Below are 20,055 nucleotides of genomic sequence, written 5' to 3'. Positions count from 1 at the left end.
AGTCTAATGATGCAGCAGAGGGGCAGAAGTTGTGGGTTTGGATCCGACCCAAACAGTCGCCATGTTTTCAGTTTTGGCTCGACCCTGCTGCAGTTAAACATAATGGAGGCTTAATCTGGGTCAGCCTGATGACTCAGCCGAGTCAGAGCCACACAAACCTCCACATAGTCGACTTTGACACTAAAAATGTCACATTGAAGTAAACACAAGACAAAGATTGACTTCATGTTCTTTATTTTTTGGATGAAACGGCAGAAACTCATGTGGAATGTGCAGAATTTGAAGGAATGAGTCCAAACAGGAGGAAGAACATCTCTTCATGTTCAGATTGTATTTCTGGGACTAAAATGGAGCCACGACATGTCAGGTTGACTTAGTACTCCTCCCCCTCGTCCTCCTCGCCGATGCTGTCGGTTCCCACCTCCTCGTAATCCTTCTCCAGGGCGGCCATGTCCTCTCTGGCCTCTGAGAACTCTCCCTCCTCCATCCCCTCTCCGACGTACCAGTGCACGAAGGCCCTCTTGGCGTACATCAGGTCGAACTTGTGGTCCAGTCGAGCCCAGGCCTCGGCGATGGCGGTGGTGTTGCTCAGCATGCACACGGCCCTCTGCACCTTGGCCAGGTCCCCCCCAGGAACCACGGTGGGGGGCTGGTAGTTGATGCCCACCTTGAAGCCGGTGGGACACCAGTCCACAAACTGGATGGTGCGCTTGGTCTTGATGGTGGCGATGGCAGAGTTGACGTCTTTGGGCACCACGTCTCCGCGGTACAGCAGGCAGCAGGCCATGTACTTGCCGTGACGGGGGTCGCACTTGACCATCTGATTGGCCGGCTCGAAGCAGGCGTTGGTGATGTCGGCCACAGAGAGCTGCTCGTGATAGGCCTTCTCTGCTGAGATGACCGGAGCGTAGGTGGCCAGGGGGAAGTGGATGCGAGGGTAGGGCACCAGGTTGGTCTGGAACTCCGTCAGGTCCACGTTGAGGGCTCCGTCGAAGCGCAGGGAGGCGGTGATGGAGGACACGATCTGTCCGATCAGCCTGTTGAGGTTGGTGTAGGTGGGACGCTCGATGTCCAGGTTCCTGCGGCAGATGTCGTAGATGGCCTCGTTGTCCACCATGAAGGCGCAGTCGGAGTGCTCCAGGGTGGTGTGGGTGGTGAGGATGGAGTTGTAGGGCTCCACCACGGCGGTGGACACCTGGGGGGCCGGGTACACAGCAAACTCCAACTTGGACTTTTTGCCGTAGTCCACAGAGAGCCGCTCCATCAGCAGGGAGGTGAAGCCGGAGCCGGTTCCTCCTCCAAAGGAGTGGAAGATGAGGAAACCCTGGAGGCCTGTGCACTGGTCGGCCTGCAGGAGGACAGTCATTGTTACATTACATGAAGGGGGGGCACCCCTCATCCAACATGACCTAAGAATCTGAGCTCACCAGTTTACGGGTCCTGTCCAGAACCAGGTCTATGATCTCCTTGCCGACTGTGTAGTGACCACGAGCGTAGTTGTTGGCAGCGTCCTCCTTTCCAGTGATCAGCTGTTCAGGGTGGAAGAGCTGGCGGTACGTTCCAGTTCGCACTTCGTCTGAGGAGCAACATGAGAACAGTGAAGAAAATTAGATGAACTCCTGATGAAGTGCAGCTAAAATGTTTAAACTAAAGTTAATTGAACACCAGGTGATCAGTCATCTGGTGAGGAAAGAATACAAACATTTGCTGATGTTTAAGCTGTTGTACTCTTAGTCTTGAATTTCAACATGTCTGAGCAACATGACTTCCTGGTTCTAATTTCAGGCCCTCGTTTGTTCAGTGAATTCAGTGTTTACCGATGACTGTGGGCTCCAGGTCCACAAACACGGCTCTGGGAACATGTTTGCCAGCTCCGGTCTCACTGAAGAAGGTGTTGAAGGAGTCGTCCCCTCCTCCAATGGTCTTGTCGCTGGGCATCTGACCGTCCGGCTGGATGCCGTGCTCCAAGCAGTACAGCTCCCAGCATGCATTGCCCATCTGGGTGCCGGCCTGGCCGACGTGCATAGAAATACACTCACGCTGCAGAAAAAGAAAAAACATTTGTCGGCTAAAATCAACATCCACCACATGAAGCAGCTCTTTAATGTTGGAGCTGACAGATCAGTTTGACATCATGATGTCGAAAGCATTAACATTCTGGCTCATTTCACATGAAGGCTCGGAGCAGGCTCCAGGTGAACCTGGTGCAGCATGCTTCCGGAGTCACATGGAGGCGGCTGCTGCTGCTGCTCTCCCTCCCCGCCCCTCCGGAGCCGCACCAGCAGGGAGGAGACACCCCTCCCTGTCGCGGACTTGGCGCCCTGCGGCTGCGGAGTTTCACTCCGGAACAGTCGGCCGCATGGCCCGCCATTCTTTTTCCCTCCTTTCACATTCGACTCACTGAGCAGACCTACTAGCCGGCGGCCATTTTGTCCGCCATCTTGGACTTTTTGAAGCTGCGCCAGTCGTCTGGCCTGGCCTGACGTCACTCAGAAATACATGAATCACTTAAATTTAACGGATCATTGAGCACCTATAAAAACACCTTTAAACCATCAAACGTATTAACAGGTAGTATCTGAGAGGTTTAACCACCTGGGGCTACTTAGATAAAAAAAAAAAAACATTTAACACCTTTTTTCTACTTGAACCGCAGCCAGGCTCTTAGACAGGCTAAAAATGAAGAGAGGAGTTGTTTGAAGAGTTTATCGCCGTCACTCACCATTTTTCTGACTGTTTTTCTCCTTCTCGCCGACGTGAAGTATCGGGTGCTGAAGGCAGGACTGAGGGGCGGGAGAGGCGCCGGGGGTATTTATAGTCTCCACCGGGGGCGGGGCCAAAATGGCCGTTTGAATGTCCTGTCGGCGGGAACGGACGTTAGCCGGTGCTGCGTTCAGGCTCATCGGAAAATTCGAGTTCTTATCAGTGTGCCTGCTCCACTCGGCGGGGCGTTCACTGAACTCCTTGTTAAGTGTGTTAAATTTGATCTACAATTTAACAAAAGACGAAGTAAAAACACGAAGGGTACGTTTTAACTAAAACACCCTGTTATCTTAAATGATGTGTGTTTTATGGTGTTCCCGTATGAAACTATTTTAAACATGTCTGCTAAGTTGCAGACCCAGACTGAAATAAGGCCGTCGTCTGCTCATGTTGTGTTGGGTCCCTTCAGGCTTTGGTTCATAACACTTGAAGGTGGAAACACTGATTCTTTCTCTCGGGATGGTTCCTCAGAGAATGAACGTCAGCTTTATTTTCAATTTGCTGCAGGTCTGCTGTATGAGTATCATTTACAGTGAATATAGTGACGGGACACGAGAATATACTTTTTTTTTTTTCATTCAAACAGGACAAGATGAGGTTTTGTGCATTTTTACTTTGGAGATAACATGCAGTATATTTCCAGCGATTGCTGCTGAAGCAGCCACACTTCAGCCCTGCTGACTGGATCCAGCTGTGGGGCCTGGTGCAGGAACAGTCGGTCAAATCGGAAGTGATCATGGAATAAAATATTGGTGTTCCATGGGTGGCACCATTGAAACGGTTTTACCAGTTGTTCCCAAACGTCAGAGATGCTGCTGGGAAGGCCACCTGTGGGATGACAAGGATGAACAGACAGGTGATCGACACAAACAGCATTTAATGTTTTATCAGAAGCTTCAGTTCAAAACTCAAAATGGAAAAACTAATTCTCAAATATGCAGTTAAGAATTAATATTAAAACCCCAAGACAAAGTTAAAACAACAAAAAATTACAATTTCAAATCATACTAAGTGTGAAACTACAAAAGGAAAATGTCAATTTTAAAAAATGAGGCAGTCAAAGAAAACAAGAGAGGTGGACATGTCTGTTTAATTGATTTATTTTTCCTTTCAGACAAACAGGACGTCGTTCTGTTCCACCATTACAGAGACTTCCCGTCCTGTCATCCTCAGAGCCCAGGACAGCCTTCACACTGAGAAACCTCTCTGGATTCTTCGGAGGTTGCCGGCCCTCTTCTCATATCAAACTGGTCAGATCTTCCATCAGGATGAGTCCTGAACCAACAGAGTCTGGGTCCAGAACCAGAGGACTGTAGGAGACCACGTCCTTCGTGTTGTTCCAGATGTTTGGCCTGGTCCATCAGAGCTCCTGGGTCCAGCAGGGGGGGCTGCTGACACTTTCCACTGCAGGAATGAGACGTCTTCAGCTCGTCCTCTGTGGCTCTGACTGTGTCTGAAAGAGCTGCTCTCTCTCCCCAGAGCCTCCATCTTCTCCTTCATCCTCCGAGTCTTCTGCTCCTCTTCCTCCCTCAGTGCAGCCATCCTCGCCTCCTCTTCCTCCTGGTTGGTGTGTTTCTCTGAATCTCTGCAGATGGTCCAGACAGAAGTGTCTGGGCCTGCAGAGGGACTCTGGAGGTCTCTGGGGTCTCTCCTGTGTGGATCAGGTTCCAGGTGGCTGTCTTCCTGAAGACGTCCTCTGGCAGACGGTCTCTACAAAGGCTGTGACTGCAGGACAGAGAAGATCCTCCTCCGATCCAGAGGCCATGTTGTCTGAGTGAAGCTGGAAGCACAACAGTCTTCTGTCTTTGTTCTGATTTTTAGATAAAACTCACCTCCACACGAAGTTTTGAATCCTGCAGGAGCGCTGGGCAACAAAACTTCTTAGCTTCCGGGTTACTTCCGTAAACATCCGGCGCACGGAACATGCGCAGTAGTGTCACTCCCATAATGTTCCGGAACGGTTAAACTGTTAAATATACTGTTTTTAATGTAATAAAAACAGATGGGACAACATAATGATTTATAAAATAAAGACTTAAAGACACAGTGAGATAAAGATTTATACAACATGTAAACGGATAATGAGACCTTTTGTTTACGTATTTGAGTCGGATGACAGAAAATTTGTACTGATTATTATAATCCAAATAATAAACATAAATAACATACTAACAAGTACATTATAATCAGACATGTCGTGGTTTCTCCTTTCATCAGGAGTAGAATCAGATGGCGGGATCGTTGGAAGCGGAACCTTTACAACGCGCCGCTGTTTCACGTCGGTGTGATAATCTGTGAATCTCAACATCCGGCGCCGGACCTTCGTCTCTTTTATCAAAAGTCGGTATATTTAATTTTTTTCCATGTAAAGTCGTGTAGTTATCTAATTTATGACATTCTGTGTGCCAATATGTATAAAAATGTGTTTTGATCAGACAAAGTCAACAACAAACAAACAAACCAAAAAACTCATTCATTTCCTTCGTCGGACTTTGCTGCCTGGAATGACTTCAAAAAAATGCTATTTTGTGGCTACAGTTTGATGTTTTGCAGTAACCTTTGCTAGCCGGATTAAAGAGCAGCCTCTGGTGATGTAATTTATGGTTATAACTGTGTTATAACTGCTACTAATGTGCGTTACAAAGCGAAGACGCTGTAAATGTTGAGATCTGTAAACGGGATCTGGTGAAGCCGTCCGTTTTCAGGGCCCTTCTGTCTAATCTCCGGCTCCGTGTGGCTCCATATTGTTGTCATAAAGTTACTGATTTGGTATGTTTGCGATTTCCAAATTGCCATGAGTCAACCCCTGAAGTGTCAAATGGCCACTGACGAGAAATCCTCCATTTTTACCCGGAAAACAGGCCGATCTGAGGGAGCCGGAGCCGCTGCGGTCTGCCCCGGGCCAAGCTGGTGATTATGCGGCCAGGACGGCGTCTGTCGCGGCTTTAACAGATCTGTGTCCAGGCTTCGGGGGCGCATTCCTGAGAGGTGAGTGATTAAAAATAAAAAAAGACCTTTGATAAAAAAAGGAAATTACACAGTATCCTGGGTGTGGGTGTGCACTGGCATCCACTTCTAGAGCCAAACCCAAACAGGCCTTTTACCTGTTTTCATCTTACATAGGTCCTGATTTTCACTGTAGAGCGATCTGTAAATATTCAGTAGTTTGCTCGATAACATGTCCAGAGGTAGACTTCGATAAGTTCATAACGCTGTGTGTGGGTCTGTTTTCTGTTCAGTGTCTGTGTCACACCTCCTGCCACGATGGAGGTCAGTGGCGCTCCAGCTGACGTCCTCCTCCAGCACCCCTGGCTTCCTGTGAGCATCAGCGGTTGCCAGTTCCTGGCTAAGATCTGGTTTGGAGACTTGGAGTACCACATCCTGTTGACTGACATGATGTGTGTGTGGGAGGAGAGGATGGACTCAGCTGCCATCCAGGAGCGAGCACAGGTTCACAGAAAACCGTTTCCAATCCAATTTGAAGCTTGTGATTAGTCAGTGATGAATGAACATGCTTTTCTTCCCTCAGAAGCTGAACCGGCGTGTACGAGCTGAGGTCAAAGCGTTCTTCTCCCACCTTGTTGAGGTGGTCCAGCCGTGTCTGTCAGGAGACGGCGAGCCAGCTGAGATCGAGGCTCAGGTCACCCTGATGCGACGTGAAGATGGAAACATCAGCATGACGTTGAACAGCAAACTGGCAGGGCTGCCTTTCAAATGGGAGTTTCACTGCACCGCGGCCCCCGTCACACTGGTACGGAGGCCTTCCCATTTAATGTTTTCTACACAATCAGATGCAAACAAAGCTGACGTAGGCAGAAGTTTTGGTGTCAGCTTTTGCTGCTTCCTGATGGTCTCCTGTGTGCGTCCAGGTGTGTGCTCAGCTGGTGTGCCCCCTGCTGGCCATGAGCCGCCTGCTGCAGCGGCAGGTGGAGCAGCTGGGGGGGCTGCTGCTGAGAAAGGACGCAGAGATCCAGGACTACAGGGAGAACGGAGCCACACTCAGCAGAGGTAACACAAATATAACACAACACACACGGTACAGATCACTTACAGTGACTGCTGACGCTCCCCCTAAATGAAAACCTTTTGGATTTAAAACCTCCAGGACTCACAGTGAGACTGTGGCCCTGATGAAGCGTTGACAGTGTGTGTGTGTGTGTGTGTGTGTGTGTGTGTGAACCCAGAGCGGCTGCAGACAGACGTCTTTGAGGAGCAGACCTACAGGGAGGACTTCATGGCAAAGGTGAGAGGTCAGCGACACACAAAAACTGAATCTTACACTGTGTGTGTGTGTGTGTTTACTGTATTAGGACGTGGAATTTCTCATCTCCGACTAACCCCTGAGTGCGTGCGTGTGTGTGTGTGTGTCACTGACTGACAAGGCATTTCAGATCCACCTGAGGAATTTAATTTTTCAGCTGCATCCATTGGCTCCCTCCTGGTTTATTTTTATGTTCAGGTCCCGGTGGACTGGGTCTGGGTCTGGTCTTTGAAGCTGTCATGACGCTTCGACCTGGTTCTTAGTGATTCTGAGCTTTTCCTTCTGAAACCTGGTAATATATCTCCTGATGGAGCCGCTCGGTGAAATCTGCCTGGATTTCTGTTTGTTGATGCTGTTGGTCCAAAAGGATGAAACCGGCTCCAGCTGAGGTCTCATGGAAAGTTACATCAGGGTCACAGTGGCGGCTCTGTCTGTTTTCAGCTTATTGGTGAGTCTGTGATGGAGGCGGAGGGCGGTGGGACGGGGGGGGGGGCACGGAGACAGTCAGAAACCACAGAAGAAGAGAAACACTGAAATGGATCAAAGTCTCCTCTCTCATGGCAAATTCCACCGAGCTGTGTGGAGGCCGCCTCCAGACCAAAGTCCAAACTGGAACAAAACGTGTTCGGGAAAAATGTCACTCAGATGCGTCAAACAGGGAGTCACACACTAGATGGACCTGTGTGTGTGTGTGTGTGAGAATAACAGAAAGGCTGAAGGCGTTTGGCATGTGTGTGCAGTATTTATCTATCAGGGTAGGGCCTTTTGCATGTTTGTGTGTGTGTGCGCGGCCTGTCCACCCAGCGACGTGTTTGTGTTGCCGTTTCAGTCGGTCTCCATGGCCCGACAGACCATCATGCTCGCGCTCTGAGCTGATTTGAAAACATCTTCGATGAGTGTGAAGCTGTTGTGAGTCGATCAGGTGACACCTGGATCATCAATGAACACAACTCGAGGGCCACTTTGCAGCTTGTGGACCTTGTGGTCCTCAGTTTGTTCAGAGTTCAAGATGAGGACTACTTCCTGACGTTTCCATACTAAATCTGTGCTGAGTTTTAACGCCCGGTTTTTATTTTTGTTGCTGTCGAACAGTGGAGGTGTTTGTGTGACTCACCGTACTGTGAGCTTTACTGATATCGATCTTCTCCTCTGAGTTGTTGGAAAATGAATAAGCGGAAGTGAATACGTTTGTTTCCCGCTGACTGCTGTTTTAATAGAGTGAAATGAGTGACTAAGAGTCCCATCAGAGCCGCAGTTACAACACGTCTGTGTGCATCTTTGAACACTGCCAGCTTCAGCCTCACCTCCAGTTTTTCCCTCAACTTGAACTTCTCTGACATTTCCTCAGATATTTACATGTTGAAATGCCAAAAGCAGGCAAATATCCGCCTCGTCACCCCCTCTCCCTTTGTGTGTGTTTGTGCTTGCGCCATTTGTGGCCTTTGTGTCCCACACCAAGGGGAATGAAGGGCAGAGGGACGGCGATGATGACAGGAGCAGCAGCTTTTATTTTCTCCTGCAGCTTTCCATCAAAGCCCCTCCCCACACAGTCACCACACAAACACTCCACCCAGCTCAGGTCAACATTTACATGGGTGGAATTAGCCCACACTTCCCACTGATACACACACACAGACACACACTTGGATTTAGACAGGCTAAAGCTGGTCATGGAGCTGAAGGATGAAAAAAAAAAAAAATTCAAATCCTTTTAGGATCACATCAGCTTCCCTTAGGTCCTAAATTTGGAGTGTGTTGTGGCAGTAGCTCATGACCTGGCAGAGGGGAGTGTCTCAGCAGGCTCTGACGCACATGTTTGGTTTTTCGGAGCTGAGAGTTAAAGCGAATATCTGAGGCTGCGTCTTCAGTTCCACGTTTGTAAGCATAAATGTGTGTGTGTGTCGTGGTGACGCACGCTTTGCAGTGTTCGCTGCAGCGTCACCGTTGTCAGCTATGAATTGAATTGTCACTGCTTGGGAACGTCGCCCACTTCCTGTTTCGCAGCTCCACAGTGGCCGCGCTGCCGTGTAACGACATCTGACAATTAGTGGCCTCTTCTGACCGAGACACCTCACTCCCTGGAGCCAAAACGTTGTGGCTTCCAGCTTAAATTGAAGGTTTTTCTGGTCACAGTTGGTGAAAAGTTGCCTGAATCTGCTTAAAAACAGAATGTGAATCAAGTAGAAGCAGTTTCATTCCGTCTCAGCCGTCATGATCATAATACAGATGTTTGGAGACACACTTTGACATCCAGCAGCTAAATGACACGAACAAAGAGAAGCTGCAGATACTGATCCACTTCATCCTGAAGAAGAAGAAGAAAAGTCCACAGAGAGTCCAACTATTGATGACGCTCTCAGCTCTTTATGCGGCCAAAAGTATGTGGTGAAGCAGAGCTCATTAATGAGCTGCTTTATTGTGACGGCACTTTGATCTGAGGTGACAGAAATGTGGCCGCAGTGACGGCTCCTGATGGGGTCCAGTAGATGAGTGGAGTGTTGTGTTACAACAAAGGTAAGGTATGCATCAGCTATAAATACAGTCACAGTTGATGCTCCAGTTCATCCCCAAAGGTTTCTCCTCCACAGCTTCAGCCGTCACATATCGGAGCCCAGAGAGGGCAAGAAGGTGGCAGCCTTCTCCTCCTCTTCTTCTCTGTTCGCAGTAAATCATTGACTCTGAAACTCAGCCAGCGTCTTTATCACACATACCTGAGGAATTCAGGGCTCGGGTGATAAGTAGGCGAGGCTGATATGAGCGAAGGACGGTGATGTTGAGTCGGACAACATTCACTCACATATTTAAGAAGTCATTTCTGTTAGATTATTCTGAAACAGGACGAGCTGCTGCTTGAACAGTCTCACAACTTTCTGATTTTATAGACTACGTTCTCCATCGAATAATGAAAATTCTCGTCAGTTGTAGCTGTAGTTTATATTTCATGACAAGTTAAAGAGTGGTCTGCACAGCAGATCTTCCTCCAACTCCTCCTGTGCCTTCTGTCAGTTGCACACAGTTTCCACAGGGTTGTCCCCGCTCCGCTCTGTAATTAAGGCCTCTGTGGTCTGGCTGCTGCTCTCTGGGCCGAGCCCCAGCCCGGACCGGCCGGGTGCAGCGTCCCGCAAAGACATCAGGAGACTGTGAGCAACAACAGAGCAGCAAAACACAAAACATGGCAGTGGCACTTGTCGGCACGTGAGCACGCCGGAGCGCGACAGCCGCCTCCTGGAAAACTAGGTTTTATTTGTGACACTGAACGCTTCCTGTTACGACAACAAGCGCGTGGCGTCCTCAGTTACTCTCAATGTCAAGATTTGAGAGTGGGAAAAAAATAAAAATAAAAAATGTTTTCCCATAATAACAACAAGATACTTAGTTTTTCACCTGAAATGTCACAGAAATGTTGATCTTTTTGTGACAACAGCCCCTCAGTTGTGGTTATTTTATGGATCTTTCAGACTGTCAAAGATAACAGAAGTGAGAGAGATTTTTAAAAACAATCAGGGATTTCCTTCGTCCTTGACTAGCATAATGTGTTTTTTTCTGGGGGCGTGACCCGGAGACCTTCGGGTTCAAACGGAAAGCGACGCATTGCTGTCTGATGCAGGACGGGAAACTGAGGTCACACGGAGCGAAAAGGAGGTCGAGAGGAATGAAGGAAAGCAAACATGGGGTCAGCGACGAGACGAGGACGAAGGAAAGTGAGAGTGAGACTCTCCGGCACCAGACCCCTCGCTCAGAAAACAACAGCAACAGCAGCAACAGTCTAAAATCAGAGCTGTTTACCTGCTAAGAATAGAGAAACACCAACCCCCCTCTCAGACTTAACTGGGGGGCGTGGCCTCCAGGTGAACGTCCTCGTCTTCTTGCTCCGATCCTCGAGGACTTTGCTCAGGCAGGAACTTTCCAGAACATAACTCAGCTCCAGGTTATTGACCTGCTGTAATCACCTTTTTATTCTTCGTCTGCTGTTTCAATTCTGCTCCACAGCAGCAGATAATGAAGCCGCTCTCATTCCGGAGGCCGAGCTCTGCACAGAAAGGATGTCAGGAAAGCTGATTCTTTTCATTGACAACAAACTCAAAATGATTTCTTCTCAGCAGCAGTGACCTCAGCCTGATCTCTGCGGCACATGGAGCCAGTAGTTTTCCACCCAGCAGGAGGTCACGGTGGAGCTGGTTTCCACTGTGGCTCCGACCGTCCAGAACCAAAAATATTGAATATAACGTCAACTGTGAAAACACCGAATGGCTCTTATGGAGACCTTTCAATTTAAAGAGAACATAGAATGAGTGTAAAGGTGGACCTACATGTGGTCTTTATGATGTCACAACACTGCAGGCCCCGCCCCCGTCAAGCATTTACCTGAAATTTTGTGTTTTTAATTCCATTTTCAGCTAAAGGTTCCTAATTTCATTTTTCTTTGGGCTTCTGTAGAAATTTAGGAAGCGCTTTAAACTATCAAAATAAAAGAATTCAAAATTTCAGATTGAATAATCTGAAGTGAGCTTGTTGGCAGCCAGAGGACGGGGGTGGGGGGATTAAAGGAGAGAATAAGGATCGGCTTTCTGCTGCTTTCTCTCCCCTCAGCACATTGGTTCCTCTGTGCCCAAAGCAGCACCAAGCCTCACCAGAGCATACATTTATTTTTACGATATTTAAACAAACAAATAACGAAAATAAATCAATGCGAAACCTCGAAACCTGACCAAAGTGTGTTTAGGAGCCCCTCTGCCCTGACAGCGAGCTGGAGACCACCAATTTCTCCCGGTCAATATTTGAGGAGCTAATTTGGAGAGTTTGTCCATCGGGGAAAAAAAAAAAATCAGGATATAGTGAATAGTGAGTGTTTTTCTATGTGTCAGCCGTGTGTTCGCATAATGTCGCACCCTTATCTGTCAGGCTGGACGGAGCTGCTGTGTGTGTGTTTCAGTTGTTCCTGCTCACCAGTATACCTGCTCAGCTGTGCCAATAATGCAGCTTTGATTAGAGGCTTATCGCAGCCCCAGCATGCCCCGGATCACACCTCAGACATGTGACTTTTACTGCAGGGCCGTAAAACAAACATACCCAAAGGCACCGGGGGAACTGAAGCTCATGTTTTCATTTCTTCTAATTCTCTGGTTTTATTTATGGGCTGCAGGACTGAACAGAGAGGCGAACCTCTGCAAAGATCCAGGACATCCGAGCAGTTTTTGCAAAAAGCAAAATGGTTCCATAAAGTGGAGAAACTGATCGTAGCCCAGGTCGGCCCTGTGCTGAGATTTGGACTGTGCACAAATTCTGCTTATTGGTGCAGCTGAAAGTTTGAGACTGATGATCGATGTCTCCCTGAAAACCTTGTTATGGTAATAACGAGCTGTAAAAAAACCAAATAATCTCAATCAGACCTCCAGAGGTGAGCTGGGTCCAAATTCAGGGGCCACATCTGTCAGAGGACCTGGTCTGTGAAGGTCTGGACTCTTGTAGCTAAAATGAAATGAAACATTTTTAAGTCTCTGATGTTTAACAGCTCAACAGAACCTTCTAGTGTACGAAACACTTACGTCATTAAAACATGATTGGTGTTTGATAAATGTTTCTCCTGTCTCCTCCCATCAGGCTCTGCCTCTGCTCTGCTCTGAGCAGACGGACGCTCGAGGCTTCGACGCCACCCTGCAGCATCTCTACGCCGCCGTCATCGCTCAGGCAAATAAACGCACACGAAAACGCCAACTGTCAGAGGAGCGCCCTGTCGAGGAGGAGGAGGAGCAGCCGGACGCCTCTCCATCTTCAGGTGAAGCTGTTTAACGTGAAGGCAGTGTGTTTTATTTTAAAATGATTCAACATCATCATCTGAGAGCTGAAAAATGAAACAAGTGAAATTCTTTCCACCTGTTTTTGTTCTTTTTTTACTAAACCAGAAAAATGATCCTGGAGACTGACTGATGTTCTAACTGCTGATCTCTTTGAAAGATTTCACCAAATTACACTGACTGACTGAACTCATTGAACTATAATGGCCTGTCCTCGTCCACCAGGTCCTGGATCAGTCACTAACAGAGAACAGAGTCAAACCAAGATGGCCGACAGAGCCGCAGTCCAGCAGGTATGACAGGAAGAAGACGACGGCTTCATTCGCATTCATCCGAGAAACATCACGCATTAAGATAAAACAAAGTCTTATTTCACAAATCTCTGAAAAGTAAAGAACAATAAAAAGACACGCACCGCTGTGTAACAGACCCTGAGAACAAATGTCCTTCCTCTTCACAGTCTGTACCCGCCACGTCCAGCGCTGCAGAGCGGCCGTCCTCTAAACCAAAGAAGAAGAAAGTTGGACTGTTCAGATGAGCTGGCGCAGTAGGACACACACAAACACACACGGGTCGGCCTTTGAACCTTTTCATCTGTCGCATGTTGGGGAATTTGATGAGGTTTTAATTCTGGTTTAATTGATGATGATGATCAGATTTTAGATGAAACTACATAAAAACATGTAGTCTGTTTTTAATGACACTGGTCTTATCTGCCCCCAGCTTTTAGAGACACGTCTTTAAATGGCTAATTTAGTTTTTTTCATGTTTTATTGAAGATTGAATCATGTTATTTGTATCCAATGTTTTTGATTTTGGGGGGATTTTTATAACAGGCAAATAAGCTTTCGAATAAAGTTGTAAATATGATCAATGTAAGGGGGTTTGTTCTTTATTCACAAAGCCAGGGACAGATAAAGTGGTGGTGGCAGAAAACTCCAGCTCTTGTTTCTGCATTAGTGCCTGCAGCTTGCCGAGCTCAGACAGACGGACAAGAATGGGCTGACGGAGCTCCATGGAGCGGCTCTCTGCTTTTTTCAGAGCACACTGAGATGTTGACTCAAGGTGTTGTCGCATCTGGGGAATGCTATTGAAGTCTGAGGTGAAAAGTCAGTGTTTGTCAGCGCAGCTCTGAAAGTTTTCAAGTGTTTCTGTGGGATTTCATTTTAACAGGAAATGACACACAAGAGGATATTTGTTGTAATTTGTGTCATGAATTTTCTGCAAATCCAAAAAAGAGAAGAGCTGGTCTGAAGGACTTTCCCCTCCAGACCGAGTGGACCTTTAACATCTACCTGGAGAAATGAGGCAGGTTGTGGAAGAGGATTCTGGGAAATGTAGGAAGTCAGAGTCACCAGCTGTGATTTGAAGTTGTGGTCCTGGAAGGTCTCCTTCAGTCCCCCAGACACTGATGTCACTCTGGTCCTGTACCTGCGCCCTGGCTCAGCCCGGGTCCAAAGGACAGTCTCGTGTCTCGGTGTTTGTCCGTCCTCTTGGCTGACAATAAACAGATGAAGGCCACCCCGGGGGGAGGAGAGGACGGAGCAGAGGGCAGGTCCAGCAGGGCGCGGTCTGCTGCCTCTCATCTGTACTGTAGTAGGATCTCTTCCATTCCCATTTCTGCCAACAGTCCTGCGCCACAGGGCCGCATTGAGAGCCAACCGCTGCGGGGACACCGTTTGACCGCCGAGCCCAGCAGTCTGTCCCCGGTTCTCACAGCTCCGACACTCAGGCCGCTTTGAACCTGCCTGCCAAGATAAACTCCCCTCGCCTATTTATGCCCCTGCCTCTGCCTGCACCCGGACAGGGGGTGTCGGCAGCGCACAGGACAGCACAGGTTCCAGCTCGGTACCGGAGGCGCACTGGCCACTTTTACGCGCCGGGAATGGCGACTTTTGCGGACTCTGGGATGAGTCCCGCTCTGGTGGGTCCGCTTTAAGACCACCACGGGGAGGGGGCACATCCACAGAAGTCCAGCGGTGACACACCGGCCCCGGGGCGGAATGCTGCTGCCGACGCTGGTGACGTGCCTCGCCGGGTGCGCCTTCCTCCTCACGCCGGGCAGCGAGGGCTGTGGGCCGGGCAGAGGCTACGGCAAGAGGCGCTCCCCCAGGAAGCTGGTGCCGCTGGCCTACAAGCAGTTCAGCCCCAACGTGGCCGAGAAGACCCTGGGGGCCAGCGGGAGGTACGAGGGCAAAATAACCCGGAACTCTGAGCGCTTCAAGGAGCTCACCCCCAACTACAACCCCGACATCATCTTCAAGGATGAGGAGAACACAGGTGCAGACCGGATGATGACTCAGGTAACCCCCCGTGTCTGAACGGGCGGATAAAGAAAACCATTAACTCTCAATCTTTCACAGCAGTTTAAAGGTCCGTTTGTCTCTGAAATAAAACTGATTAAAGAGGCTTTCCAGGTGGATTCTCTTCCTTTGTGTGCTCCCTGGAACCACAAAGATAAAAGCTGAGTGTGTGATGAGAGACAGTTCGGTCTGCGGCCAATCCGTGCGTAAAAGAGGGCAACCCCGCGTCTAAAAGTGGCTCCAATTAAAACACTCCGTCCTCTGTTCCACTTCATGTTCTTTGGTGGAAAAACAGCCAGGAGTCTTATTTAGTCAGAGCTCGGGTCAAGCGTGGACTGATGTTTACCGTTGTCGTTTTTAGCCCGACTGGCCAGAGTTAACAGTCGCCTTTTGGACTGTCAAAAGTTTTTACGACACCGTCAGTGATGTGGCCCGGGTGGAATTTATTTGACTCCCAATTTCCCCGGGAATAAAGTATTTATATCTGGCTCTGGTGACCGCGGGCTTCCTCCCCGAGCGGCCGCGTTTGTGTCCACAGACCCACGTGGGGAGCGGGAGCGCGCAGCCCGGTCTGGATCTGTCACCTCCGCGCGCACTGCAACAAATACCGCTGACAAACCCGAACCGGGACGAGCTGCTCGGACTCGGTTCCGCGTCCTGTTCAGAAATAGAAGCTTTAATTATACACCTTTTTTATCGCCTCTTTAGTTTAGGCCCAAACTAATCGGGAGTCCGGTTCGGTCCGGAGAGGCGGATCTGCAGCAGCACAGGAGCGTGTTGTCCAATGTTTGTGCAGCCAGCGGTTTAGTGCCCCCCCCCCCCCAGATCTGTATACCTTGAAAGGAAAACCAACAAAATCTATCGTCTGATTTATGAAGTCCAGCTCGGAGCGGTGACCGCAGAGAGAAAACAGAGCTGTGAAACACCGTGAAAAGGCATCTGTGGCCGGAGCTATTCTGATCACAGCCGCCATGGAAACAGACATTTATAGGTCCGGTCCATCACCCCCCAGAAACATCTGGACTCAGAGGGTCCAGAACACCAGCATCCTCCTATCAGATTCTGAGCAGGGGGAGGCCCTCAGGGGCCCTCAATGGGCCCTCTCACCTTCTGTTTGCTCACCCTGACCAGACTCCAGGTTTAGAGGGCCGCTGAGGACCTCCTGTTCATGGAGCTGTAACCTCACAGTCCCCCCTCCATCCCCAACTTAGACTCACCGCACTGAGCAAACAGCCACACAGGCGGGGAGGGGGTCCAAGCTAGGGGCGGGGCTTCAACTGTGACCTCATCACACATCTATAATCTATAATGAATTACTTTGAATTCGTCTTTATTTTCCCGCCAGAGACCGGACTCCTCGACCGACGTCAGGTTCGGTCCTACTCCACATGAAGAGAGAAGAAGTTTAGTTTCTGCCTCACATTTAAGTCTCCCTCTCACCTGTACGGCCATCATGGTGTCACACTGTGCGTCGGTCTAATCTGTCCGTCTGGAACTCGAACACAGAGAAAAGTTCCAGCCATAACACGTCAAACATTTGTCTGTGTGTGCAGCGCTGCAAAGACAAGCTGAACTCTCTGGCCATCTCGGTGATGAACCTGTGGCCCGGGGTCCGGCTGAGGGTCACTGAGGGCTGGGACGAGGACGGCCACCACTCCGAGGAGTCTCTGCACTATGAGGGCCGGGCAGTGGACATCACCACATCAGACCGGGACCGCAACAAGTACGCCATGCTGGCTCGGCTGGCGGTGGAGGCCGGCTTCGACTGGGTCTACTACGAGTCCAAAGCCCACATCCACTGTAGCGTCAAGTCAGGTGAGAGCAGGTCACTGAGGAGGTCACTGAGGAGGTCACCTTCAACAGGAAGTGCTTCTGCTGCCTCTTCTTCTCTGTCCATCACCACCCTTCCCCAACTCCCTGGCATCCTAATTCACATCCTGCCGCCTCCTGTACTTCCTCTTCCTCTTCCTCCCCATGTCTCCTCAGGCTTTTCTTGCTTCCTCACAGACGCAGGTTGATCTGTGTTCATGTCAGGACTGTGTTCATCATGTCCAAAGCTGTCTGACGTCTCTGGTAGGAAGGAAACAACATCCAGGCCTGGACTGGATCAAGCATTATCGTCCCTGTCAGCCCCAAAGAATAAACATCTGATAGGACAAGTCTGGTTTCCAAACAGCATAAAGCAGAGACCTTTCAGAATAAAGGCATAGACCAGCTGATTGGGTCTGCAGGATCGGCCTCCTGATTGATGAGAATCTAAAGCTGCTCAGTCCTGCAGGGAGGGGCCAGAGGAGCAGCTTGTGGTCTGATTGGGTCCGGTCTGGCCTGATCCAGATACGGGACCTGGTGTTGTTTCCGTCCCCTCTGGTGGCGTCTGAACGATGTGAAGAGCACCACACACGTCATCCAGATGTGACACAGATGTGCTGAAAGTCACACAGTCTTGTAGAAATGATCAGAATTGAAAACAGCAGCGCGACACGTTTTACTGAGTGGTAATCAGATTCTCCTTTTCTCCTTTCTTTCTCCTTTTTCCTGCTTTATCTCTCTTTTCCCTTCCTCCTCCTCTTCCTCTCTCCTTCCCTCCCAGATCGGGTTGCGAGGGCCCAGTCCTTGACTTGATCAGAAGGGCAACCAATCAAGTTTGTATTTTATTTTTCACGTTTTTCAACTTCTCCTTTTTTTCTCCTGTTTTCCTTCAAAATTCCTCAAAAGTTGATAAAGAAAAGTAAAGAAAAGGGAAATAAGTCCAGCCTGCTGAGGAGCTTTCATGGGGGGCCACAAGGGGGCAGCAAAGAACAGGGCCCTGCTGATGAAGGACTGGCTTCAGGGATAATCAGAAATCCATATTTATTCACCTAAAATATATGAAACTCGTATGATAATGTGTATGCACATGATAGAAACGTGAATATAATAAGAATGTATTCTTAGTGTTCCTGTGACGCCGTTCTGGACTCAGGTGTCGCCCTGTCAGATCATTAACCTGCCGCTCGGCTCCTTCCTCCTTCACCTGACTTATCTTATCACCTGCCCTCGGCTCTCCTGCCCTCCCCAAATATTTGCCCCAGATAGACTTGACACAGTCCTCAAGTGTCACTTTCAAGCGCCTGCATGCATTGTCAGGACACAATCCAGGCTGGACGCACACACGTGGATGCACAAAGCTGCGAACAGGAGCGTTTATCTGGCAGCTGCTTTTTGTTCTTGCAGGAAAAAGAGTCAATATTGATCTTCAGGGAGGTGAAAGATTTATTCGGACTTTTTTACTGAAGTGTTTATAATAATGTTTCCATGACTGTCTTTCTCTTTTATATTGAAATTGTTCTCGGTGGTTTTTTGGCGGTCAGGATGGAGGAAGTCTCCTCTAACCGTGCTGTCTCTGTCTTTCAGACCACTCAGTGGCAGCTAAGTCTGGAGGATGTTTCCCCGGCGATGCTCTGGTCATGTTGGAGAGCGGCGGTCAGAAGCCCATCAGTGAGCTGCGGCCTGGCGAACGAGTCCTGGCCTCCACGGGCAGCGACGGCAGCGGCAAGCTGGTTTACAGTGAAGTCCTGACCTTCCTGGACCGTGACCCGGCGACCCCAAAACTCTTCTACACCCTGCAGACAGAATCCGGGGCACAGCTGTCGCTCACCGCTGCCCACCTGATATTTGTCTCCCAGGGTAACTGCTCAGAGGGGGCGGTGCCGGCCCGGGACATCCTCAGAACTGTGTACGCCAGCGGCGCCCGGCCAGGACAGTGTGTGCTGGTGTCGGGTGGAGGACCTGGACAGAGACACAGAGAGGGCCGTCTGTCCCGGATCACCAGGGTCGGCCTGAGGGAGAGCAGGGGGGCGTTCGCGCCGCTGACCCAGCGGGGGACGGTGGTGGTGGACAGGGTGGTGGCGTCCTGCTACGCCGTGGTGGACCAGCACTCCCTGGCTCACTGGGCCTTCTCCCCTCTAAGGCTGATCCACAGCTGGACCGGGAGCACCGGACACCACGGAGACGGGATCCACTGGTACTCTCAGCTCCTCCACTGGCTGGGGACGAAGCTGCTGGACTCAGGACGCCTCCACCCTCTGGGTGTCCCCCAGGACCGCCGGTGAGGCAGGACGGGGTAAAGACTCACACACAGGAACCTGAGCTCCTGATCCTGGACCTTGGCGTGGACTGAACAGGACCGCGATAGACTCCCTGACAGGATGGAGAACGTTTGTGCTCCTGCTGAGGCCTGATGGGAAAAAAGAGCAGAAGAGACACAAAGAGAACGAGAGCACTCAAACAGGAAGCACGATGAAACAATAATCCCATAATTAACCATCAAGTCAGAGACGCCTTAGTGGTGCTTGATTTTCTCCTTAATTCACATACTGATTATCAATTTAAAGCTATTTTTAGGGCAAATAATAAAGACATTCATGAAATGTAATTATGAAGTGAATTATTTATGGATTCATGTTTTTTTAAGGAAAATTAGGTTTATTTGGTCAAATAATCCACGCAGGGATTATAACCCAGAAAGGGCTTTCAAATTTGATTCATTTCTATGTGAATAGAAATTCACGTCAAAAGTCCAACCTCGTTCATTTTTTAAGTCCACGTGTCAATTAAGGGGAAAGTCATTTGCCAATGTAAAGGTTTTAACACTGAAGGCCCTTCTGTGAACTCACATAATCCACGAAGGACATCATGGAGTTTGAAGGTAAACATGAAGGGATCGATTTCCAGAGTGTCCACAGGTTGTTGTGCTGTTTGTAAATAACTTTACTGCTTTAACAGAAACTGTAGAATTAATGATAGAGTCTATTTAAGTCTTATTTGTTTACAGAAATCCAGTAATGTTTATTATGGGTGAAGAGATATTACAAAGATCTATTTTTGAAATTAAATTATATGGAAATGAGTGGCTTCTTCTGTCTGACTGCACTTTCACTGACATCTACCGGCT

The 20,055-nt window shown here is 49.2% G+C and overlaps 3 protein-coding genes across 4 annotated transcripts; 2 read left to right on the top strand and 1 right to left on the bottom strand.

The window, feature by feature from the left end:
- Positions 1–217: 217 nt before the first annotated feature.
- LOC115050848 (tubulin alpha chain-like) lies at positions 218–2,809 on the bottom strand. Its single transcript, XM_029513958.1, has 4 exons — positions 2,723–2,809; positions 1,818–2,040; positions 1,428–1,576; positions 218–1,348 (listed from the first exon to the last, which is right to left on the bottom strand). The coding sequence occupies exons 1-4, from the start codon at positions 2,723–2,725 to the stop codon at positions 374–376; spliced, it is 1,350 nt and encodes a 449-aa protein (XP_029369818.1). The 5' UTR covers positions 2,726–2,809; the 3' UTR covers positions 218–373.
- A 2,078-nt stretch (positions 2,810–4,887) lies between these two features.
- nhej1 (nonhomologous end-joining factor 1) lies at positions 4,888–13,651 on the top strand. Of its 2 annotated transcripts, none has more exons than XM_029513990.1 (9): positions 4,888–5,103; positions 5,625–5,751; positions 6,003–6,213; positions 6,293–6,514; positions 6,633–6,771; positions 6,948–7,006; positions 12,626–12,800; positions 13,045–13,112; positions 13,280–13,651. In XM_029513990.1, exons 3-9 carry the CDS (start codon positions 6,028–6,030, stop codon positions 13,355–13,357), a joined length of 927 nt encoding a protein of 308 aa, XP_029369850.1. In that variant the 5' UTR covers positions 4,888–5,103; positions 5,625–5,751; positions 6,003–6,027; the 3' UTR covers positions 13,358–13,651. The 2 variants fall into 2 exon arrangements, with proteins under 2 accessions (XP_029369850.1, XP_029369858.1); XM_029513998.1 differs by lacking the exon at positions 4,888–5,103 and adding an exon at positions 5,283–5,532.
- Positions 13,652–14,498: 847 nt separating this feature from the next.
- Positions 14,499–19,986, top strand: LOC115053279 (indian hedgehog B protein-like). Its single transcript, XM_029517870.1, has 3 exons — positions 14,499–15,122; positions 16,676–16,937; positions 18,516–19,986. The coding sequence occupies exons 1-3, from the start codon at positions 14,823–14,825 to the stop codon at positions 19,211–19,213; spliced, it is 1,260 nt and encodes a 419-aa protein (XP_029373730.1). The 5' UTR covers positions 14,499–14,822; the 3' UTR covers positions 19,214–19,986.
- The last annotated feature ends 69 nt before the right edge of the window (positions 19,987–20,055 follow it).

Source organism: Echeneis naucrates, chromosome 2 (genome assembly GCF_900963305.1).
Source record: "Echeneis naucrates chromosome 2, fEcheNa1.1, whole genome shotgun sequence".
In the NCBI taxonomy this organism is placed as follows: domain Eukaryota; kingdom Metazoa; phylum Chordata; class Actinopteri; order Carangiformes; family Echeneidae; genus Echeneis; species Echeneis naucrates.
Note: the sequence above shows the minus strand (reverse complement) of the source record. Positions and strands in the feature narration are given on the sequence as shown.